The sequence below is a fragment of the Camelus ferus genome, chromosome 13, assembly GCF_009834535.1.
Source record: "Camelus ferus isolate YT-003-E chromosome 13, BCGSAC_Cfer_1.0, whole genome shotgun sequence".
Lineage (NCBI taxonomy): Eukaryota > Metazoa > Chordata > Mammalia > Artiodactyla > Camelidae > Camelus > Camelus ferus.
In genome coordinates this window covers 55,322,231-55,341,355 of record NC_045708.1, presented here as the reverse complement: position 1 = coordinate 55,341,355, position 19,125 = coordinate 55,322,231, and the positions used below count along the sequence as shown (strand labels likewise).

Here is a 19,125-nt window from a genome sequence, read left to right as displayed (position 1 = left end):
AGAAAGAAAAGTAATGTGCAAGATGAGGTCAGAGATACCCGACTTGGTAGGGCTTTGCAGGCATTGTATTGGGTGTTCAAATTTTTCCAAGTGCAATATTTTGCAGGAGAATGACATGATACTGAGATAGAAAAGAATCAGGAAAAGATAGGTTCTGAGGTATGATTAAAATGTTTTGTTTTCCATGTTAAAGTTGAGATACTTATAGTGCAAGGTTAAGACTGTGCGTACCAGAATTAGCCTCCCTAGTTAGAGTCCCAGCTCTGTTAAGGACTATGTAAACTAGGGCAAGTTACATAACTCCTTTACACTAATTTCTTTGGTTATCAAAAAAGGGGACAAAAACCATATCCACCCAATTCGAAAAAAAATATAAACTGTATATCCACAATTGTTGTGATAAAGCATACACAGCACTTAAAAGGTACCTGCCCAAACAATACTCAATAAGCTCTTTACCAGTGGACATGGGAGTCTGGGGCTCAGTGTGAGTGGAAACTTCCAAATAAGATGACTCTCTTATCTTTCTCGTTTTACTTTACCTCCTCCACATACTTGACTTCTGCTTTGCTAGTTACCCATGGAAATAATCAAAGGAATAAAACATAGGAAAACTCTGAACCAGTACTGGAAATTAGGAAATGTCTACTAGTTCTGCCTTCTCCAGAAATAAGCAATTCACAGGAATTTACTCCAACCTCATGAATAACCTTTAATTTGAATGGTGAGGGCTAAAGATATGAGTAGTCTCTGAGATAAATGGGAAAGACATCATCCTAAAACATTTTTCCCTGCAGATGGACAGGTTTTTAAATGCAAGGAGGTGAAGAAATATTTTTAAGCATAAAATAATTTTTTTAAATATAGGGAAATATGATAAATTTGAGCAAATGAAAGTATTAGAAAAACACAGTATTATAAGATAAACGACAAATTGGAGAAATATTCACAATGTATAAAACTGACAAGTGGTTTGTATATTTAATATATGAAGAACTTGTACAAACCAGTAGAAAGATGGATACTCTTTAATTCAACAAATATTTATTAATGAATATCTACCTTATGATAAGCACCATACTAGGCTAAATTTTAAAAAATATATAAAAATCATGGAGCATACGAAATATTTATCTGTCAGGCAGATTCTTATAAACACACATTCATCCTTTCCTCAATTGTCTGTATTTTTTCTTATTTAGCCAGAATTTGTGGAACTCAAGAGAAAGTATTCCTTCAGAATAGGCAAATAGTGTGATCAAAAGTAAAAAGTACTAAATTATCCTGAAACTAGATACTAAAATATCTTGATTGGACTTCTCAAGTTGACCTCTGATTGATCTAAATATATTTTTATTAACTACTATAAAAATAGAACTCTTACCTTACCAAGCTATGCTAAAATATATCAAAACAATGATTGCTACTTATAAATTATTTACTGTGGGCTATGTACCATATAAAATGTTTTATCTACATAATTTCTTTCAAGCTTTACAATTGACCTATGAGAAAAATATTAGCTCTATTTTTATAGTTGATGATGGTCAGGCTCAAGAATTTAAAGTACTTACAGAACCTTAAAAAGTTTGTAAGTGTTGGAGGCACATGAGGCAGCCATGCTATAAGTGTTGGAGCTACATACAGACTTAGGTCTGTTTGACTCCATGCTTCACTTTTGACTTTCTATAGTGCTTTCACTGATTTCTTCTTGGTTCAAATCCCAAGGAAATAGTTGAGAGAATATACTTTTTGGTTTTTTTGTATTTTGTTGTATTTAACTGACAAGTCCCAAATATTTCTCCCCTACCCTACAGGAATATTATACTTTAATGGAACAATTTTAAAAATCAGTAATACAGGACATATCTCCTGGAAAGGAAATTTATAGAAAATAAAGATATTAGGCAAATTTTAAATATTATAAAGCTGATCTCACTTATTGCTTGTACTCCACAATATATAAAAAGTGTCTAAGGGCAAGTTTTTTTTTTTAAAGACTTTTGAACACTTTTTTTTAAAGACATTTGCATTAAAGACAGTATTCTGGGGAACTGACAGGTTTTCCCCATCTAACCAACTTTGCAATGTTATTATTCAGTGGGAAACATAGAAGGATTCTAAAGTGTGGGGTAAATAAGCCTCAATAATGCATTAATGTATACAATATTTATTATTTTCAAACAAAAGAAAATCCTTGTGTGGAAGAGTGAGGATTGGAGGAAAAAAAATCAGTCCAGTTATCTCCTTGAAAAGATAGAATTGGGAGTACAATAGACCTCTGAAGATTTATGTAATGGATGAAAACTTTTTGTAGTGGTAGTAACTCTGACTTTGCCCTATGCATAAAACTCTAATACAGCTCTACTATCTGCCTGTTGTTAGCTCTGTGATTGTTACTACAGATTAAGCCAGGATAAGTAACTATTAGTGTCAGAGAGCTCAGATTCTCTACCACCAAATAACATACATTAATATATATATTAATATATACACACAAACACACACACACACACACACACATATATATATGTATATATATACACATATTTACACACAAGGGTTTTTTGCCAATTCTTTTCCAGAATAAAAGATTAAACTGGGATTGTATAATGTCTAAAATACAGCCTAAATGTCCATCAACAGATGACTGTATAAAGAAGACGTGGTATATTTATACAACAGAATACTATTCAGCCATAAAAACCAACAACATAATGCCATTTGCAGCAACATGGATGTTTCTGGAGAATGTCATTCTAAGTGAAGTAAGCCAGAAAGAGAAAGAAAAATACCATATGAGATCGCTCATATGTGGAATCTAAAAAAACAAAACAAAAACAAACAAACAAACAAACAAAGCATAAATACAAAACAGAAACAGACTCATAGACATAGAATACAAACTTGTGGTTGCCAAGGGGGTGGGGCGTGGGAAGGGACAGACTGGGATTTCAAAATTTGTAGATACTGACAGGCATATGTAGAACAGATAAGCAAGATTATATTGTATAGCACAGGGAAATATATACAAGATCTTGTGGTAGCTCACAGCGAAAAAAAATGTGACAATGTATATATATATGTTCATGCATAACTGAAAAATTGTGCTCTACACTGGAATTTGACACAACATTGTAAAATGACTATAACTCAATAAAAATGTAAAAAATAAAATAAAATAAAATAAAATAAAATAAAATAAAATAAAATAAAATACACTTTCTTTTGATTATGGAAATACATCCTCCAGAAGTTTTAAAACATGGCAAATATTCCTTTACAATTCTCCCATTTAGATGTGAAATCTATGTCCCTTCCCCTTGCATCTGGGTGGGTTGTGGCCAAAAGAATATGGCTGAAATGAGCTGTCTTTTTCCAAGGCTAGTTCACATGGCTTCCTCCTTATTTTCTGATAAACTTGCTCTGAGCTACAATGTCAGAAGTCGGACTAACCTGAGGCAGCCATGCTATAAGGAAACCCAGGCCACATGAAGAGGGTTCATAGCACATAAAGATTCTCCGATCAAATGACTCAGCTAAGACCAGCCTTACAGTCACCCCAGCCCAGGCACCAGACGTGTAAATCCTCCTGAGGATTCCAGTTCCCCAGCTGATGGAGTAACTCCGAGTCATTCATGTCTTCTCAGCTGAGGCCCTAAACATGATGGAGCAAAATTAAGCCATCCCCACCGTGTCTTGTCTGAATTTCTGAAAGGGGAATCTATGAGAATAACAAAATGATTGCTGTATCAGAGGACTAAGTTTGGGGTAGTCTGTTATGCCTCAATAGATAACCAAAATACCTCATAGCAGAAAATGCAGAAAATAAAGGAATAAATCAATTTAATAACCCATAGTCTTACCATATAATCACTATTATCATTTATGTGTGTGTTTATTTCCTGTCATTCTTTTTCCCAGGTATGTGCCTTCATAAAAGTAGAGCACAGACTAGCACAGCAAAGCAAACCTGTATTTGCATGCGGATGGCCACTTCCTACATTTGGAACATGTTTCTCAACCTCTTGCTCTGTGAGTTCTTTTTCTCTAATAAAATGAAGTTAATAATAGTATCAGTCTCATAGAGTTGTGAGTATTAAATCAAATAATGTAATGAATTTAGCACAATGTTTGACACAATTTTTATTATCACTGATCAGGTACACAGTTGAGCTCATACTGCACATAGAGGCAAGTAATCTCCCTTTTTCATTTAATATAAAATCATGAGCATTTGCCCATGTTTGGCAGATGTAGAGACATGTCACTCATATCTCCCCTCGAGACGAGTGTGCCAGGAGTGTGGTGAGCTGGCTGCCTCCCTCAACTAGCTTTTTCAGGATTCACTGCACTATGAGAGCTGAGACTACCATTTTCTCAGAGTGGCTCTCAGTCCGTGACTGAGAAAGAGGGTGGTAAAAGGCTTAGCCATTTCCACTCAATGTGACACTCTTCTGATAGGCAGTTTTTGCTCTGGAGCTCCTACTGGGCAGCAGAGATTTGAGCCAGGCTGCACTGTGGTCTGACAGCTCCTCCTGACCAACCCTACTTCCTTCCTCTTCCTTTCACCATATCACTTCCACATAAATCCCTATCAGAGCCTGCTTTTCAAGAACTAAACTGGTACACCATATCATAAAATGTTTTCTTCCAGTGTACATTAGAATCAAAGCTGTGCTGGGATTTGAACGTGGGTCTTCTGACTGAGTCTAACGCATTTCTCAATAAGATATGTTACCCTCCATCCCCAACTACCCTTCTACTCCCAATTTTTTGCCTTTCATGTGCAAGCCCTTCACAGAATCTACTACCTGCTGTGTCTGTCTTACAGAACTGCAATGAGGATAAAATGTGATAATGTATGTGCAAATGTTCATCACCCCCATATCCTTGCAAGTATAATTTTATATATTTATGTTAAATGTATTGCCTCCAAGACTGACCTAACTATGAGAATATTCACCTTATTCCTTAGTCTACTCTGTCCCCAAAAATGTTGAATCATGAAATACCTCAGTTTCTTCACCTATAAGATTTCAGAGTTGGGCTAAACTGTTTTCTGTAAAGTCTATCCAACTCTGATATTCTAGTGTTCCCTGAAGTGTCACATCAAGCTCCAAGGCAGAATTGAAATTGGTTTGGAAAGACGACGAATTTCTGAGTATGAAAATAGAGATGTATAAATAAACATTTTTAATAATGTGCTTATCTAAGTAGTTTTTTCTTCATCAACCCAATTAACCCAGCACAGCAATTGTTACAGCCTGTTTGTGTTTGTAAAGAAAAGAAGTAACATAAGCAGTTTTGTAGTCTTCAAAGAACATTAAGGTTTCTTCTAGGACAAGGGACTCTGTGGGGCTTCAGCGTGAAATGTATTTAGTTTCAGGCATAAAAATTTAATGGACTAGAGCTGCCTCATGAGTCATAGACATCTCCAATGAAAGGATCCATTAGTCAGTATAAAAATAACTGCTCATGAAAGTTCACACCTACATGCCTCTTGCTGAAATAATTCTGAATTTATCATCACAAAAGATATCAATTATTAAAGATCTCAGTGTGATGGAAATACTTGACTTTCCTTGAAATTTTGAAAAAAAGAAAGAAGAGAGAGAAGGAGTACACTCAGTACAGGTATTTTTCCCAGAGTAATGTCTCCAATTTTGCTTTTGACCTGTTTTTTTCTCATCAACTCTGTGATCCTTTTCCAGTTTCCCATAATCACTTTCCTCCTGCGGGCTGCTTCCAGTTGCCCTTTGAATGTACTTGCTCTCTCTTTCAGTAATATAGTGGTGATTTAACGGGGAGGCTCTAATCAGAATCTCTGGGAGTTGGGGAAAAGGCAAATCTGTGTTGTTTGAAAAAGCAAATTGAAAAAATTTCTTTAATTTGCTTTCACTTAGATTTTATGTTTTTAACTGAAAAATATTTAAACAGACTGAATTTTTATGTTTATCCAAGTGTTAAGACCTCAAAAAAAGATTGAAAAACATCATTATAGAAATCATTCTGTGATCCTGCCACTTATCAAGACACTGCCCAATCTTTTGTCTTTTGAAAGAGCAATTAATAATCACTCCTTCCATTTTAAGTCTGTTTATTTTCAATCTATTTTTATACTTTCTACTCCCACAAATTCACTAAAATATCCCTTTACAGAGATATCTGACAATTTCTTAATTTTCAATTTAATGGCCAAAATAGGACAATATTTTGTCCAGTGTCAACATGATTCTTTCTTTGAAGTACTTTTCTTCTTCCTAGTCACCATGGAACTATAACTTCATTCATTTATTTGTGCAATACGAGTATGATGAACATACACCAGGAGTTGTTCTAAGTGCTCAGAATAAGATGATAAGCAATTTGGATCCAGTCCCTGACTTGGCAGTGCTCATAATGTCTATCAGCGATTACAAACAAGCTTCAACAGGAAAAGATGTACGTGGTTTGTACTGTACATGTGTGCATGTATTTACAACTAAAATCTGAATTAATGGCCAATGAATAAATATCAGGAAACTTCACATAATTTCTGATTCTCCGAAATTTGGGGCATTACTGGGCTAACATTCCTATACAGCAATGATTAGCAGAATATTGACTACTCCCCTTACATGAGGTATAAGTTCTCTAATTTGCTACAATATTCACAACTTTTTGTCACTAAGTCTGAGCGCTAGTTCCCATTTAACTTTGCTGTATTATCTAACACCTTTACTCATTTATGTTACCCGCCTCATTCCTAGAAGCATGTGGAGATTGTGACCCCTAATCTAGAGGAAGATATAACGAAATAATGAGGTAATGAAATAGTCAGTCACAGTACAATAAGGTAAGTACAGGATGCTAAGAGAGTACATTGGAGGGGTATCTAATCCAGACTTGAGAGGGGTCAGGGAAGGTTCGCCAAGAAATAGTGCTGTCCAATATAGAACTGAAGGATAAATTAACATCTTTAGTGAGTATCCCATTAGCTTTTCATTGAGAACATGTTAATTTAGAAAGAGATTATGAAATATTTGGTTACTAAGAAGAAATATGAGTATATAAAAAAATAATCCATCTTAGTAATTGCTCTAATTTGTGGGTATAAATGATCCCTAGTTCCTTAAATTTAGGATCAATTATTAAATAGTGTTTAAAAGTTGCAGTGCAACTGGAAGTAAAGTATGCAAAAAGTGAGACTTTTGGGGGAATAGTTTTTTTTTTTAATTTATTATCTTGACAAATTCCCATTTGGGGAAAATGCAATCTTATATGAAGACACTTTATTTGTTCAAATAAAAAGGCTACTTGAATTTAAAAATATACATCAATTTACTTTATCCTGTAAATTAGCAGTTATCAAATGGGGATGATAGCTCCCAGGGGCAATGTCTGAAGACATTTTTGGCGAAACAGTTGGGGCTGGGAGAAGTGGCTGCTGGCATCTAGAGAATAGAGGCTAGAAATGCTGCCAAACACCTTCTAATACACAAAACCCCCCACAACAAGGAACTGTCTGATTCAAAAGTACCAGTAGCAAAATTTGATCTAAATAGAGAATTTAGAAACTATGAAACACATGCTTTGGGTCCTGGACTTTAGGATAGTTGAAAAAAAGCTCAACTTTGCAATCAGACACATATGCTAAGAAAGGAAAAAGTCAGGAGAAAACATACAGTGGTTTACAGGGTATGAATCACCAGTAATAGAAAATAGAATTTTCTGATAGGCATGATATGTAGCAATAAGAACCGAGGTCTAGTGATCCAGACAGACATAAGCTTGAATTAAATTCTCCCTCCTTCCTTGCCCTTCCCCTTTGTAATAAATATATAAAATGACTTCTTCTGAATGATTGGAATGAGATCTTGCCAGAAATGTGTAAGATGGAATAGTGACTATTCAACATCTGCATTTATCATACGAAATGCTAAAACAAAAGTTGACTAGTCAAAATGCTACTTTTCATTCATTGAAGAAACTTCATCAAGTGGTTGTCTGTATATTGAAGGAGAGGTATGTGTGAGGTTAAATTAGATGGTCTAATACTATTTTGGTCATTGACATTCTTATTTAAGATCTTTGAAACCATAAAAATCTCATTTTTCCCTACAAAGCTTGTGTTCCATTTCAGGAGTACAATTTAGATACCATCTAAAGAAGTGTGCCCCAAAGTGGAATGCAAATATAACAAATATAAGAAATCTTGTAAGGAAATTCATTAGGGTACAAGAAGAAAATACTAGAAATTCCATTTATATTTATTTATATATAAAGATAATAAAAATTGTGCTAATATTTAACATGAAATTTGCAGTGTGCTCTCAGTGATTATATAAGCTAGTTATCTGTTACATACAGTATCCAAAGTATAATAAATCAATACCTGGAATTCCAAAGGGAGAGAAGTTGAGAGTGGCCCCTCACTGTTTTTTAGCATTTAGTATATGAGGGTACATTATAGCATATGTGAGCCACATTCAGTGAATTTACAGATTTTAATATCTAACTCTAAGTGAATTGATCCTTAAAATATTGGCAGGTTGTCTTCAAAAAATACCTGTGATGAAACAACAGATCAAGTATATATTACTAATGGAAGAAGAAGAAAAGAAAAATGGAAGAACTGTCATTTTTATTTCTACTTATCTGAGTTTTGTGTAAGCTAAATTCTAGGTAAACCTAATGACAATCTAATTATCTTTGAATATAAATTCGTCAAAATATTTTTTATATTATAAAACACGATATTTGAAGTATGGATTTATATCCACAAAGTTTAACACTGTCAAAGAGTGTACCTTGCCTTGAGCTATTTTCTGATGATTTTTGTTGTGATTACAATTTATACACAAATATATGCATATTGAGGTGTTAATTTTATACGGCACATGGTAAAAAATTGGAGTCCATTGGTCTAAGTACAGATTTCACTGCTTTGACATTGTTAGGATTACATATTCTCATCTCTTCAGAACGCAATAACCGAGAGGACACGGTCCTTTTTGTTTTTCTGGGTAAAATGACTGACACATTAGGTTTCTCCAATAAATGTCTCTTACAATAAAAGTTCAACAATAATAGCTAGCTTTTATTAAGTATGTGCTAGGTATTTTGCTAATTACTGCATATGGTTTGTCCTTTTTAAAACTGTAAACCACCCAATGAAAGAGGTGATTCTATTTGCTCCATTTCAGAGAGAGAGAGGGAGAGAGCAACTTGCGTAAAGATGCACAGCTGTTAAGGCTCAGGGCTGAGACAGAGCATGAGTAGTCTAGCTTCTAAGCTAGCAGGTCTTTATTAAGGCTCATTATATCAGTAAAGATCAAGCATTGTTTGTACAAATGTTTGGATACTCAATTTCTCAAGAGTGTTTATCAAAAATCTTTTACAGGTCCTATAGACTGAGGAATCAAAATAAAAAAAAAAAAAAGACTTACTTCCAATGTTCAAGGTTCACGGACTAACATGTTAAATATCCAAAAAAAAACCCCAAAATACAAAAAATTTTAAGTGCTGAAATAAAAAAAGAATGTGAATTTGTAATTGAAACCCCAAAGAGAGTACAATAAAATCTGTTTGGGAATTCAAGAAAGCTCAAGAAGGCTCAATTTATCTTGGTTTTAAGTAAGTAATACTTTCCTATCAGGAAAAGAAAGAAAAAGATATTTAAGCAGAAGAAATTATAAGAATAAAATTACGAATTATGAAATACTGAATAAAATACTGAATTATGAAAGTGCTCAACCTAAAGACTTGGAGTAATCTAGAACAGTACCTTTCAAACTTTATCCTGCAAACCTGTCATCTGGGGTTAAAAAAAAAAAGTACATTCTGGTTGAATGGGAAGTGGGACTCTTCAGTCCTAAGAATCTCTCAACTGAGGCAGATGCTTTTGATCTTCTGGCCACAATTGGAGTTCAAGACTTGAACAGTGGTCCTCAGCATGTAGCCTTAGACTGCTTGCATCAGAATTGTCCAGGCTGATTGTTAAAAACTTACCTTCCCAGCCTATCCGAGATGTACCAAATTAGACTGGAGTGAGGTGGAGAGGGACGTATTCATTTTAAATACGTAGTTACCACATGATTCTCATGTTTACTAAATTTGAAAACCATTAGGTTTGGGAGGTCAGAGACAGCATGAAAAGAGTCTGGAAGGTGAGTCCAGCAAAACTGTGAACTAGGGAATCTTTAATCTTATTTAGGAGTTTGAATTTTATTACATAGGCAATGGGTGACAATAGAAGGTTTTAAATGAACATTGACTTCATAGATTTGTGTCTTATGCAGATCATTTTAGAAGCAATCTAAAAATAGATGGAAGCACAACAGGATAACTTGTATGCATCTTCCCTACTGACAAGTCAAGTCTATAAAATGGAACAAAATATATAACATAAACAGTCCCAGGTAGTGAAGAACATGAAGACAGAACTGTGACCTTGGGAGGAGGGAAAGATACAATGCAAGCCCCCACTGTATTCCATGATTTCCCTGGCTTTCTGCCTGAGATAGTTTTCTGTCACAGAGGAGAAGGTGGAAGGGCAGTCTAATTGAGTTGACAATGGAGATCAGCTTTCTGTGATTACAAAATGGTTGCAATTTGAGGATAAGGTAACAGAGCAGTAAAAAGAAGCTTCACAGAGAGAAAACTGTTAAAGTCTGCATGGAGATTCAATATAGGTTCTTACTTTGATTTGTATAGACATAGACAGAGACTTAATAGGATGAAGAAAAGATCACCTGATTTATGGCTGAAATGTGAATGGTTATGATATCAGAGGCCATGTAGTACTAGGAGATTTTAGAATTTCAGCCAGCCAGAATGGAGAGACTTTATTGAATAACTTGGGCATTCAGGTAGGATTCCAACAAATACATGCCTTAGAAATAAGAACCATATTCAGAAATGAGGACCATGTCCTAGAGTAATAGGTATGCCAAGTGTTGGCAAAAGATGTGGAACAACTGGAATTCTCATGCACTGCTAATGCGAATGGAAAATTATATAGCCATTTTGGTAAATAAAGAGTTTGGCATTTTCTTATTAAAATTAAATATGCATTTATGATATGATCCAGCAATTCCACTCCTAGATATTGCCCAAGAGAAATGAAAACATATGTTCAAACAAAGATTTGTACAAGAATGTTAATAGTAATTTTATATATAACAGTTAAAACTAAAAACACTCACGTGTCCATCAACAAATGAATGGTAAAACAAATTGTGGCATATCTTTATAAGGGAATACAACTTTCCAATAAAAGAAATTAATTACTAAACACATTAACAATAGCATTATAGCTAGGAGAAATCATTTATAAAAGAAAAGAAAATGGAATGGATTGCATTCATATAAAATTCTGGAAAGGAGGAAACTATAGGAATAGAAAAAACATCAGTGGTTTCCAGAGGCCAGGTAGGATGGAGGAGGGAACTGATTGCAAGAAGATATGAGGGAACTTCTGTATATGACAGAAAAGTCTTATATCATGATACCAATGATGGTATGTGACTACATACATTTTCAAAAGTCTTCAAATTGTACACTTAAAATTGTTAATTCTGTTATGTATAAATTATACCTCAATTAATCTAACCCCTTAAGAAGAAATAAAACAAACAAAAACATCAAAAAACCAAAGAAGTATGAGAGCTAACCATCCACATGGCACTGAAAAGCTAAACACTTGCTCTGTTCTTACTAATGAAAGCAGGGATGCCCCCACTGGTAAAAATACTCAGCTCTGAGGCAGGCCCAGCATTTGAGGGTGTGTAATTGAATGTGGCCAAAAAAAAAAAAAAAAGATGTGAAATTACATTATTCATTATATATAAATAATTTCTGTTTGTGTCAAAAATATTAAGATTAAGAAAGGCAAGGAAAGGCAGAGTAACTCCTTCAGATTAAAGGAGATTATAGAGACAAGAAAACTGAAAGTATGACTCTGGATTAAATGCTAAACAGCAACAATAACAACAAAACAGTTGTAAATGACACTGCTGGGACAACTGACCAAACTTGAATTTGGACTGTGGATTAGATAAATAGTATTGTATCAATGTTACATTTTCTGATTTTGATAATTATATTATGATTATGTAAGTGAATTTCATTTTTTTAAGGAATAAAGATAGAAGTATTTAGTAGCAATAGGGAATGCTGTCTTCAGTTTACTTTCAAATGATTCAGAAAATAAATAGAGTGATAACAGAGATGGAACAAAATGTAAACAATCAGTAAATCTGGATAAAGTGTACATAGGAGTTTCTTGTAAGAGTCTGGAAATTTGTTGTTTGAAATATTAAAATTGAAAGTCATTAAAATATGTGGGAGAACAGAACTGCAGCTCAAAATGAACCAGATGCCTGTTGCAGTTGTCCCGGAAGGGACAGTTAGAACTAGATCGAATCCAATGGTAGGATAAATGGCTGTATTGTTTCTGTGTTTAAAGTGAAGTGATGTACTTAATTTGTTTTTATCTTTGTTAAGAAATAGAGTAATCATGCATTCTATTACCGCTTCTTAAGGATTTTTGCCCACCTTGTGTCCTAAGATTCTAAATTTGTTTAAACTTGCTATTAAAAAAAGTTATAGTCCATCTATCCTCCTGTAAAATACAACAAAACAGAAGAACTAGAGCAAAGGGAACTCTAAAAGTGGAAATTTTGTTTTGATAAACAGAGATGGTAGAAATAAATTCCCTAAAGATTGTAGCACTAAATCATTCAGAACCCATTTGTGTGGCTGTGTCACGCAAAGTCTTAGGAAAATGGATTAATATAGAAAGAATCTTCTCGACAGTCCGATTCAGAATTCATGGTTTCACAGTACTGCCGTGACTACCCATCACCAGCTTCCTATTCCCTGGGGCTCGTCTGCTTTCACCTCCTGCCATCCAGCAGAAAAGCCAGCATCAGACACTGTGTGCTACACCCTGAACTCAGCCTCCATTCAAGTTTTGTAGGATGATTAGTAGGTTTTAAAGACAATTTAGCACTTACCCTGACTCTTTCTCTCAGAAGGAATCAGAAAAATTGACTAGGTATTGACTGGGCTTGGAAAAGAATGAGCATTAGAATATTTGCATGATGAATCGCAGGAATATGTGAAACTGAACCACAGGAAAACGTGGCTCTCTTCCCCACAATGATAAACTCTCTAAAGGTTGGGGGAGGGTTGGAGTGCAAAGTAAAAGCCATCCATATACAAGCGAACAGCTGCCCCCACCCCCGCCCTTGCCACCATCACACTTGAATATATAAAACTGAAATAAAATCCTGTTACAGATTCATGAGATTGAGAAGGAACGAAATACGCAATATAACAAGAGCCAACTGTGCTTGATTCCAATTATTATTCTAACATTTACTAGAAATCCAACCTTAATCTTCAATTTCCTTTTCTATCAACACTAATATGCAACTCACTAAGTTATTTTAATGGTTTAAGAAATAATGTATATAAAACCTCGTGTGATACTTAGCTTTTAATAAGTGCAGAGTAAGTAGAAACCTACTTTGATTAGAAAATGAACATTTATATAATATATAATTTATATATTATATAAATGTATATTTGTGACAACTTCAAGGATCTGTTGTAACACCGAGTGCCCCAGCTTTTCCAATCCACTTTTATATTTACTCTCTGATCAGATACTGAGATTATATTGAAACTAGGGATTAATGCAAGGAAACAAACAATAGAAGCAAAAGTAGGAGAAATAAAAGGAAACTAAAGGGAACTCTAGAGATGTTTTTATTAAGGAAAACATGTGGAAAAATGCAGCTTCAATGTGCTTCTTTCCTCCTCAAATGCAACCTCATCTCTTGCACAGGGGCAGCTTCGTCATGGAAGGAGCTCTGGAAAAAGTACCAATCCGCCAGGTCTTAAATTCTGGCTGACCACTAGCTGACCACGTAATCTTGCAGACAATAATACTATTCGTTCACAGAGTTCTTCTGAGAATTAAATCAGATAAATATAGAAAGCAATAAAAAGGATGTGTTCTGATAATAGCTGCTCAACAAAGAGTTAGCTAGAAGTCTATCTAGGAATATAATGCTCTGATCACTCTGAATATTTCCCATGATTACTAACTCTCAAAAAAAAAAAAAAAAAGACAACATTTACAGTATCCTTGGTTCCACTACAAAATTGTTGTACCTTGTAAACTGCCAAGTGCAAGGCTGTAAATCCATTTCTTGTCAGTCGAGATGGGCGGAGACCTTTTAACATAAGGGTTCTAACATGTGACTTGTTGCCTTAGAGAGAAAATGAAAAAAAGTTAAATTGTTGGGATAGACTAAGTGACTTAAAAATCTCTCTTTAGCTTAATGATAAATGTCATACTGATACATAAAAATATCAGACTCCTGGTCTGCTTGCCATTTGTAAAGTTTTTTAAATCATTTACAGCCTTATGTAATAGTGAGCATTTTATGACACTCATAAAGCTTTGTATCAGTGCTGTGTATTTCAATGCATTTGTGTTACATTTTTTATCTGATGCTCTCATCATGCTTAAAAAACAGAAAAAAACATGAAAAAATTCACCTTAATAAACTATTTGTGAAAAAAGCTTAGATAAACATCTAGTTGCACAGGATTCCTCAGCTTATTTACAGTAGAGGAATCTGGAGGAAATGGCTAAGGTTGGGAAGGCATGTTTAAATTTGGGAGGAAGACATGTTAAGCAGAGTTTGCTTAGTTTGGGAGGAGTGGTTAAAGGATATGTTTAGAGTCAATACTTAAATGTTAGTGTTTTTTTAAAAACTGAGTTTAAAGGATACCAGCTTGGATTAATAACAACAATAAAAACCCATTCATTAATTCCATATATTTATTGAGTACCTACTATATGCCAGGCACCATCCTAAATACCTGAGATATATTAATGAACAAAACAGAACAAGATATGAGGTAAATTAAACTCTTAATCTTCACTTTTATCAGTCTTCGCTTTGAGATTTTATCTTTGGCATTTTTTACCTTCCACATATTTTATTGCAGATTGTGAAGCAATTGCTTGATGATATTTTGAGGAATGCTTTCAGTGCTTCTGTATTTAACCTAGTCCCTGACTGGCACGCCCAATACTGAAAAATGCTTTAAAAATTTTTTCCAAGCAAACTAAGGAACTTGGTTCAAGGTAGGAGTACAATAAAACTTAAATTCAGAGCTAAATCAATTGGAATATCTGCCTGGTAGTTACTTCTTCAACTGAAGGTTATCAGGGTCCAGGGGCAAAGCAAAAGAGAAAATTGAGTATGAACAGAATTCTTTCATAGACTACTAAGCAGCTCAAATCACTAACCATATATACATATAACTAGTTTATAAAGTATTGAGTTTCAAGCACTCACCTCCACAAATGCAACATAAATGAAGTAGAGACAGACCATTTTCTGTGCGGTAATTTAAATTGACTTTACTGAAGGCATCATCAGAGCTGAAAAAAATATTTTACAGATGATCACAAATTCCATCTTTTAGTTTATCATTTTTCATTTGAAAAATTATAATAGGAAATCTAGTTACTACAAATTCAGAAATACATCTCTTCTAGGATTCTTTGGTACCTAGAAAATAATTTTGAATATACCTCTAGACGAAGATTAAAATCAAGAGAAAATAATATTAAAAGTTTGAGAGACCAAGTTTAAATTAAATACTCATACAAGTTCTATGTTCTATGTATAACTGGAACTTTTCTGGGCACCTTGAGAATTATAATTTATATAGAAATAGAAAACAGATATTTGAAAGTAAACTCATTTTCCTCACAATCAAAATCTCATATAATATTTATGGAAAAATTCAAGAAATTATCTCCAAAAAAAAAAATTAGTAGCAATTGATAAGAGACTGGGAAAAAGGAATACAATCCCTGCATTACAAATTCTGCCTGAAGCAAAGCTTCCTCTTACTCTGACTGGGTCAGATTTCACAGATAAAGAAGGTCTCAACTCTGATACGGTACTGTGATACAGTCCCAGGTGAGAAGAAAAGGAATGTTAGTGATTCAATTAATAAAATCCTTGCTTTTGTCTGAACAAAGACCATTGCCCCAGGAGGGCCCTAGAGAGCCATAGGTAGCCTTTGAAAAAGAATGTACAGCTAAAATTCTTGACCTCTTGAGGTCATGGGTACTCCCAGGACATATTTCAGTAGAAATGCGATCATATCTTTGGCTTCCCAGGTTAATTTCAAGCTGCCTCCTGCCTATTTAAATCTCCAGCAGCTTTCGTGAGATAGCACCACCTTTGGTGAATGAGCCTTCATCTCATTTGTAAAGTACTTACTCTTGAAAGGTACTATAAATTCAGAACATTATCATCAACGCACCCAGTTAAGAACTTCAAAAGCTATTAGAATTTTAAAATAGGAAAAGGAAAGGTACTATTCTCCAGGGTGCTGCTAAAAACAAACCCCTCTAAATCTAGGGCTCTGGAAGGATCTCAGTGAAATGCTTTCATTAGCAATGGCAAGTACAGTGGTTTGTTTCCACAGGCTTGGGAATATTCCAGAACTTTCCCACCCTCTTGCTCTCCAGGTTCAGCTTCCCTGTAGCAAAGTCCATAGCCTATGCTTATTGAGAAACATACCTTCACTTGCTTTGGAATGCCACAGGCAGAAGTACAATAGACTTCAACAGGTTATTATTATTTTTTTTTACAAATGATGATAATATAATGTATCAATTGAGCCCAGGACTTCATGAAAAATAGTTAAGAATTTGATTCATTTCTGTCTGCACTTTCCTCTAGCTCAGAGAACAATGGAAAAAAATGAGTCTGATGAAAATGCCGCTTTTAAATGTCTACCTAAAATAAGCCTAATTGTAAATGATATAGCTATTTTATGGTATGTGCATTAATTTTATAAAATAACACAGTTCTTGGAAATATGTGGCCTTTGCCTGAGCCCGGCTTCTAAACTCTCAAAGTCAAATTGTATTATAGGTGTCTTGGAGAAATTAAACTAAATAGGCAGTGCTAAACCAAGTGCACTCGGCAGCCCGGACTTGGAAGTGCATTCACAGCGGTCTTCTCCGTGGTTATGATTTCAAACAGTACAGGTTTTCTGAAGAGCTGAATTCTGCTTTTGGAACTAGGTAGATTGGATTTTTCTCTTCAGGTTTGTAGGAAATTAGCATGCATAAATAAAAAGAGGAAGAAAATTGTAACTAGCAATTGAGGCTGGTGATTGGCAGTGACTCAGAAGTTCTGAGCTGCTTTGGCTTTTCTTACTTGGTCCTTTCATTGTCCAGCAAATGAAACACACTGTCAGAACACAAGGCAGAAAACAAAGTCTTGGAATGGGGCAGGAGAGGGAAGCCTTCTGTTAAATGTAAAGAATTACTTAACCTTTAGCCTAAGAGAAAAAGAGAGAAGGAAGTACTTTCTTTTGAGGTATCTATAATGAACTGAATGGCAAATGCAGAAAGAAGAAAAAGCTTGGGAGCGCCTCTGTAGCAATAAACCCTTGAGGAAAAGTAGTTTTTCAATGTGTATCTCTGATATTATACTGCAGTACCTGCCATGTCCTGATGTTTCAAAAGTGGAAAAATCATTTCAGCCATGTAGGTTATTCTTAAAATTTGGTCCTTGTATTTGCACCAGGATTGAAATCCTATTCTGCTTTCTGCCTTTTAAGTAATTTTTTCCCCCTCCAATTTGGGATAGTTGTTTAACCTCTTCAGGCCTTATTTCTTTAGTTGTAAAATGATTAAAATGATACATATGACATTGTATTGTTGTGAAGAATAAATGAGGTTAAGCACTTATGACAGTACATGGCACGTGTTATGTTAACACTGCTGTCATTACCAAATTCACTGTTAAGGTACAACTTGCCTTTTGTAGTCTAATTCTTAAGAGAATTTTAGCACAATTTTTAAACCACGTTTGACTTTTTTTGGCCTTTCACAATTGATACTCTGTAAAATGTCCTGATTTTGACAACCAATTCTATAGATACACACGTTTTATGCTGACAGTGACTCAGGTGCCTAGAAAATGTCTTTTCTTTACATATTTTAAAAATGGCCACCAAGTTCACTGTTGTGACACCTGGCACCTATCATTGATTGACAGCAACTGCTAGAATCACAGTTCTGTAATACAAGGTCAGCAGCATCATTACTATGGGGAACTGATTTTCAACATTGGAGGTATTAAAAGAACAACAAATGCAAAGGGGGAAAAAAGATTGTTTGAAAATCATTTTATTCAGATGGTGGACTCAATTGCTTTCTCATTCCATGATCTAAGTTTGATGATACATTCAGTGTGGCACACACCACCTACAGAATACCAACTGTGTGGTCCACCTCTGTTCTTAATGCTCATTTCAAGTTGTTTTCAACGAACTACTTGCTATAAACTATTCATTGTTCCTAGATCCTGCAAGTGTGTCAGTCTTAGGACTATGCATGCTAGATGCAATCCTACAACTGGCCTTAGCATTAGTCCTGATCTCTAAGGTCCCAATCAGTTTTCCAAAGAAAGTAAACACTGAATAAAAAAAAATATATATATATATATGATGTTAAAGTTCACAGCTTTATTAAAAATGATACTAAATGAATGTCTATTGTTTATACAAATAAAATAGAAAGCATAAATTATATTAGAGACGTTTTATTTAACAATTCCTTTGTTCTCTGAATCTTATGCTAGACTTGACCATTATTCATAAGTGAATCAGTACACAGCCCTAAAGAACTCCTTGTCAAAACTGAACTGCAGTCTTTACTTATGTTCTCCTCTTGAATTCTATTCTCCTTGAACACATGCAACTTCTATTAATGCCAACAAAATGAGTAGAGAATAGATTCCCACAATGCTTGGCAGTCAAGTGCAATTTTAATAGTAACAGTTTTTTATCTTAACTTTAATAACTGGAATGCAATTTTTAAATAAAAGTTACTTTGGAGCTATATTTGAATCCTAATTCTCACTTCCTGTTGACTTCTAGTCAAATGTTTCTGTTTTGATACATGCTATTAAAATAGACAAGATTTTAAAGCAATCATTCCTAGGAGAGAGATTTCATTTTCTCTTCTTTTGCCTCTTCTAAAGGAACTGTGTATGTCAAATTCACTGCCAAATGAACATCACT

At 34.5% G+C, this 19,125-nt stretch overlaps 1 protein-coding gene across 1 annotated transcript in view; it reads right to left on the bottom strand.

The window, feature by feature from the left end:
- LOC102519218 (serine/threonine-protein kinase TNNI3K) overlaps nucleotides 1-19,125 on the bottom strand; it is a 285,392-nt gene that overhangs the window by 231,410 nt on the left and 34,857 nt on the right. Inside the window, exons 4-5 of the mRNA XM_032494576.1 lie at nucleotides 15,366-15,451; nucleotides 14,167-14,264 (exon numbers count right to left, since the gene is read on the bottom strand). Coding sequence (XP_032350467.1) covers nucleotides 14,167-14,238 — 72 coding nt within the window. The 5' untranslated portion in view covers nucleotides 14,239-14,264; nucleotides 15,366-15,451. The remainder of the gene's footprint in view (nucleotides 1-14,166; nucleotides 14,265-15,365; nucleotides 15,452-19,125) is intronic.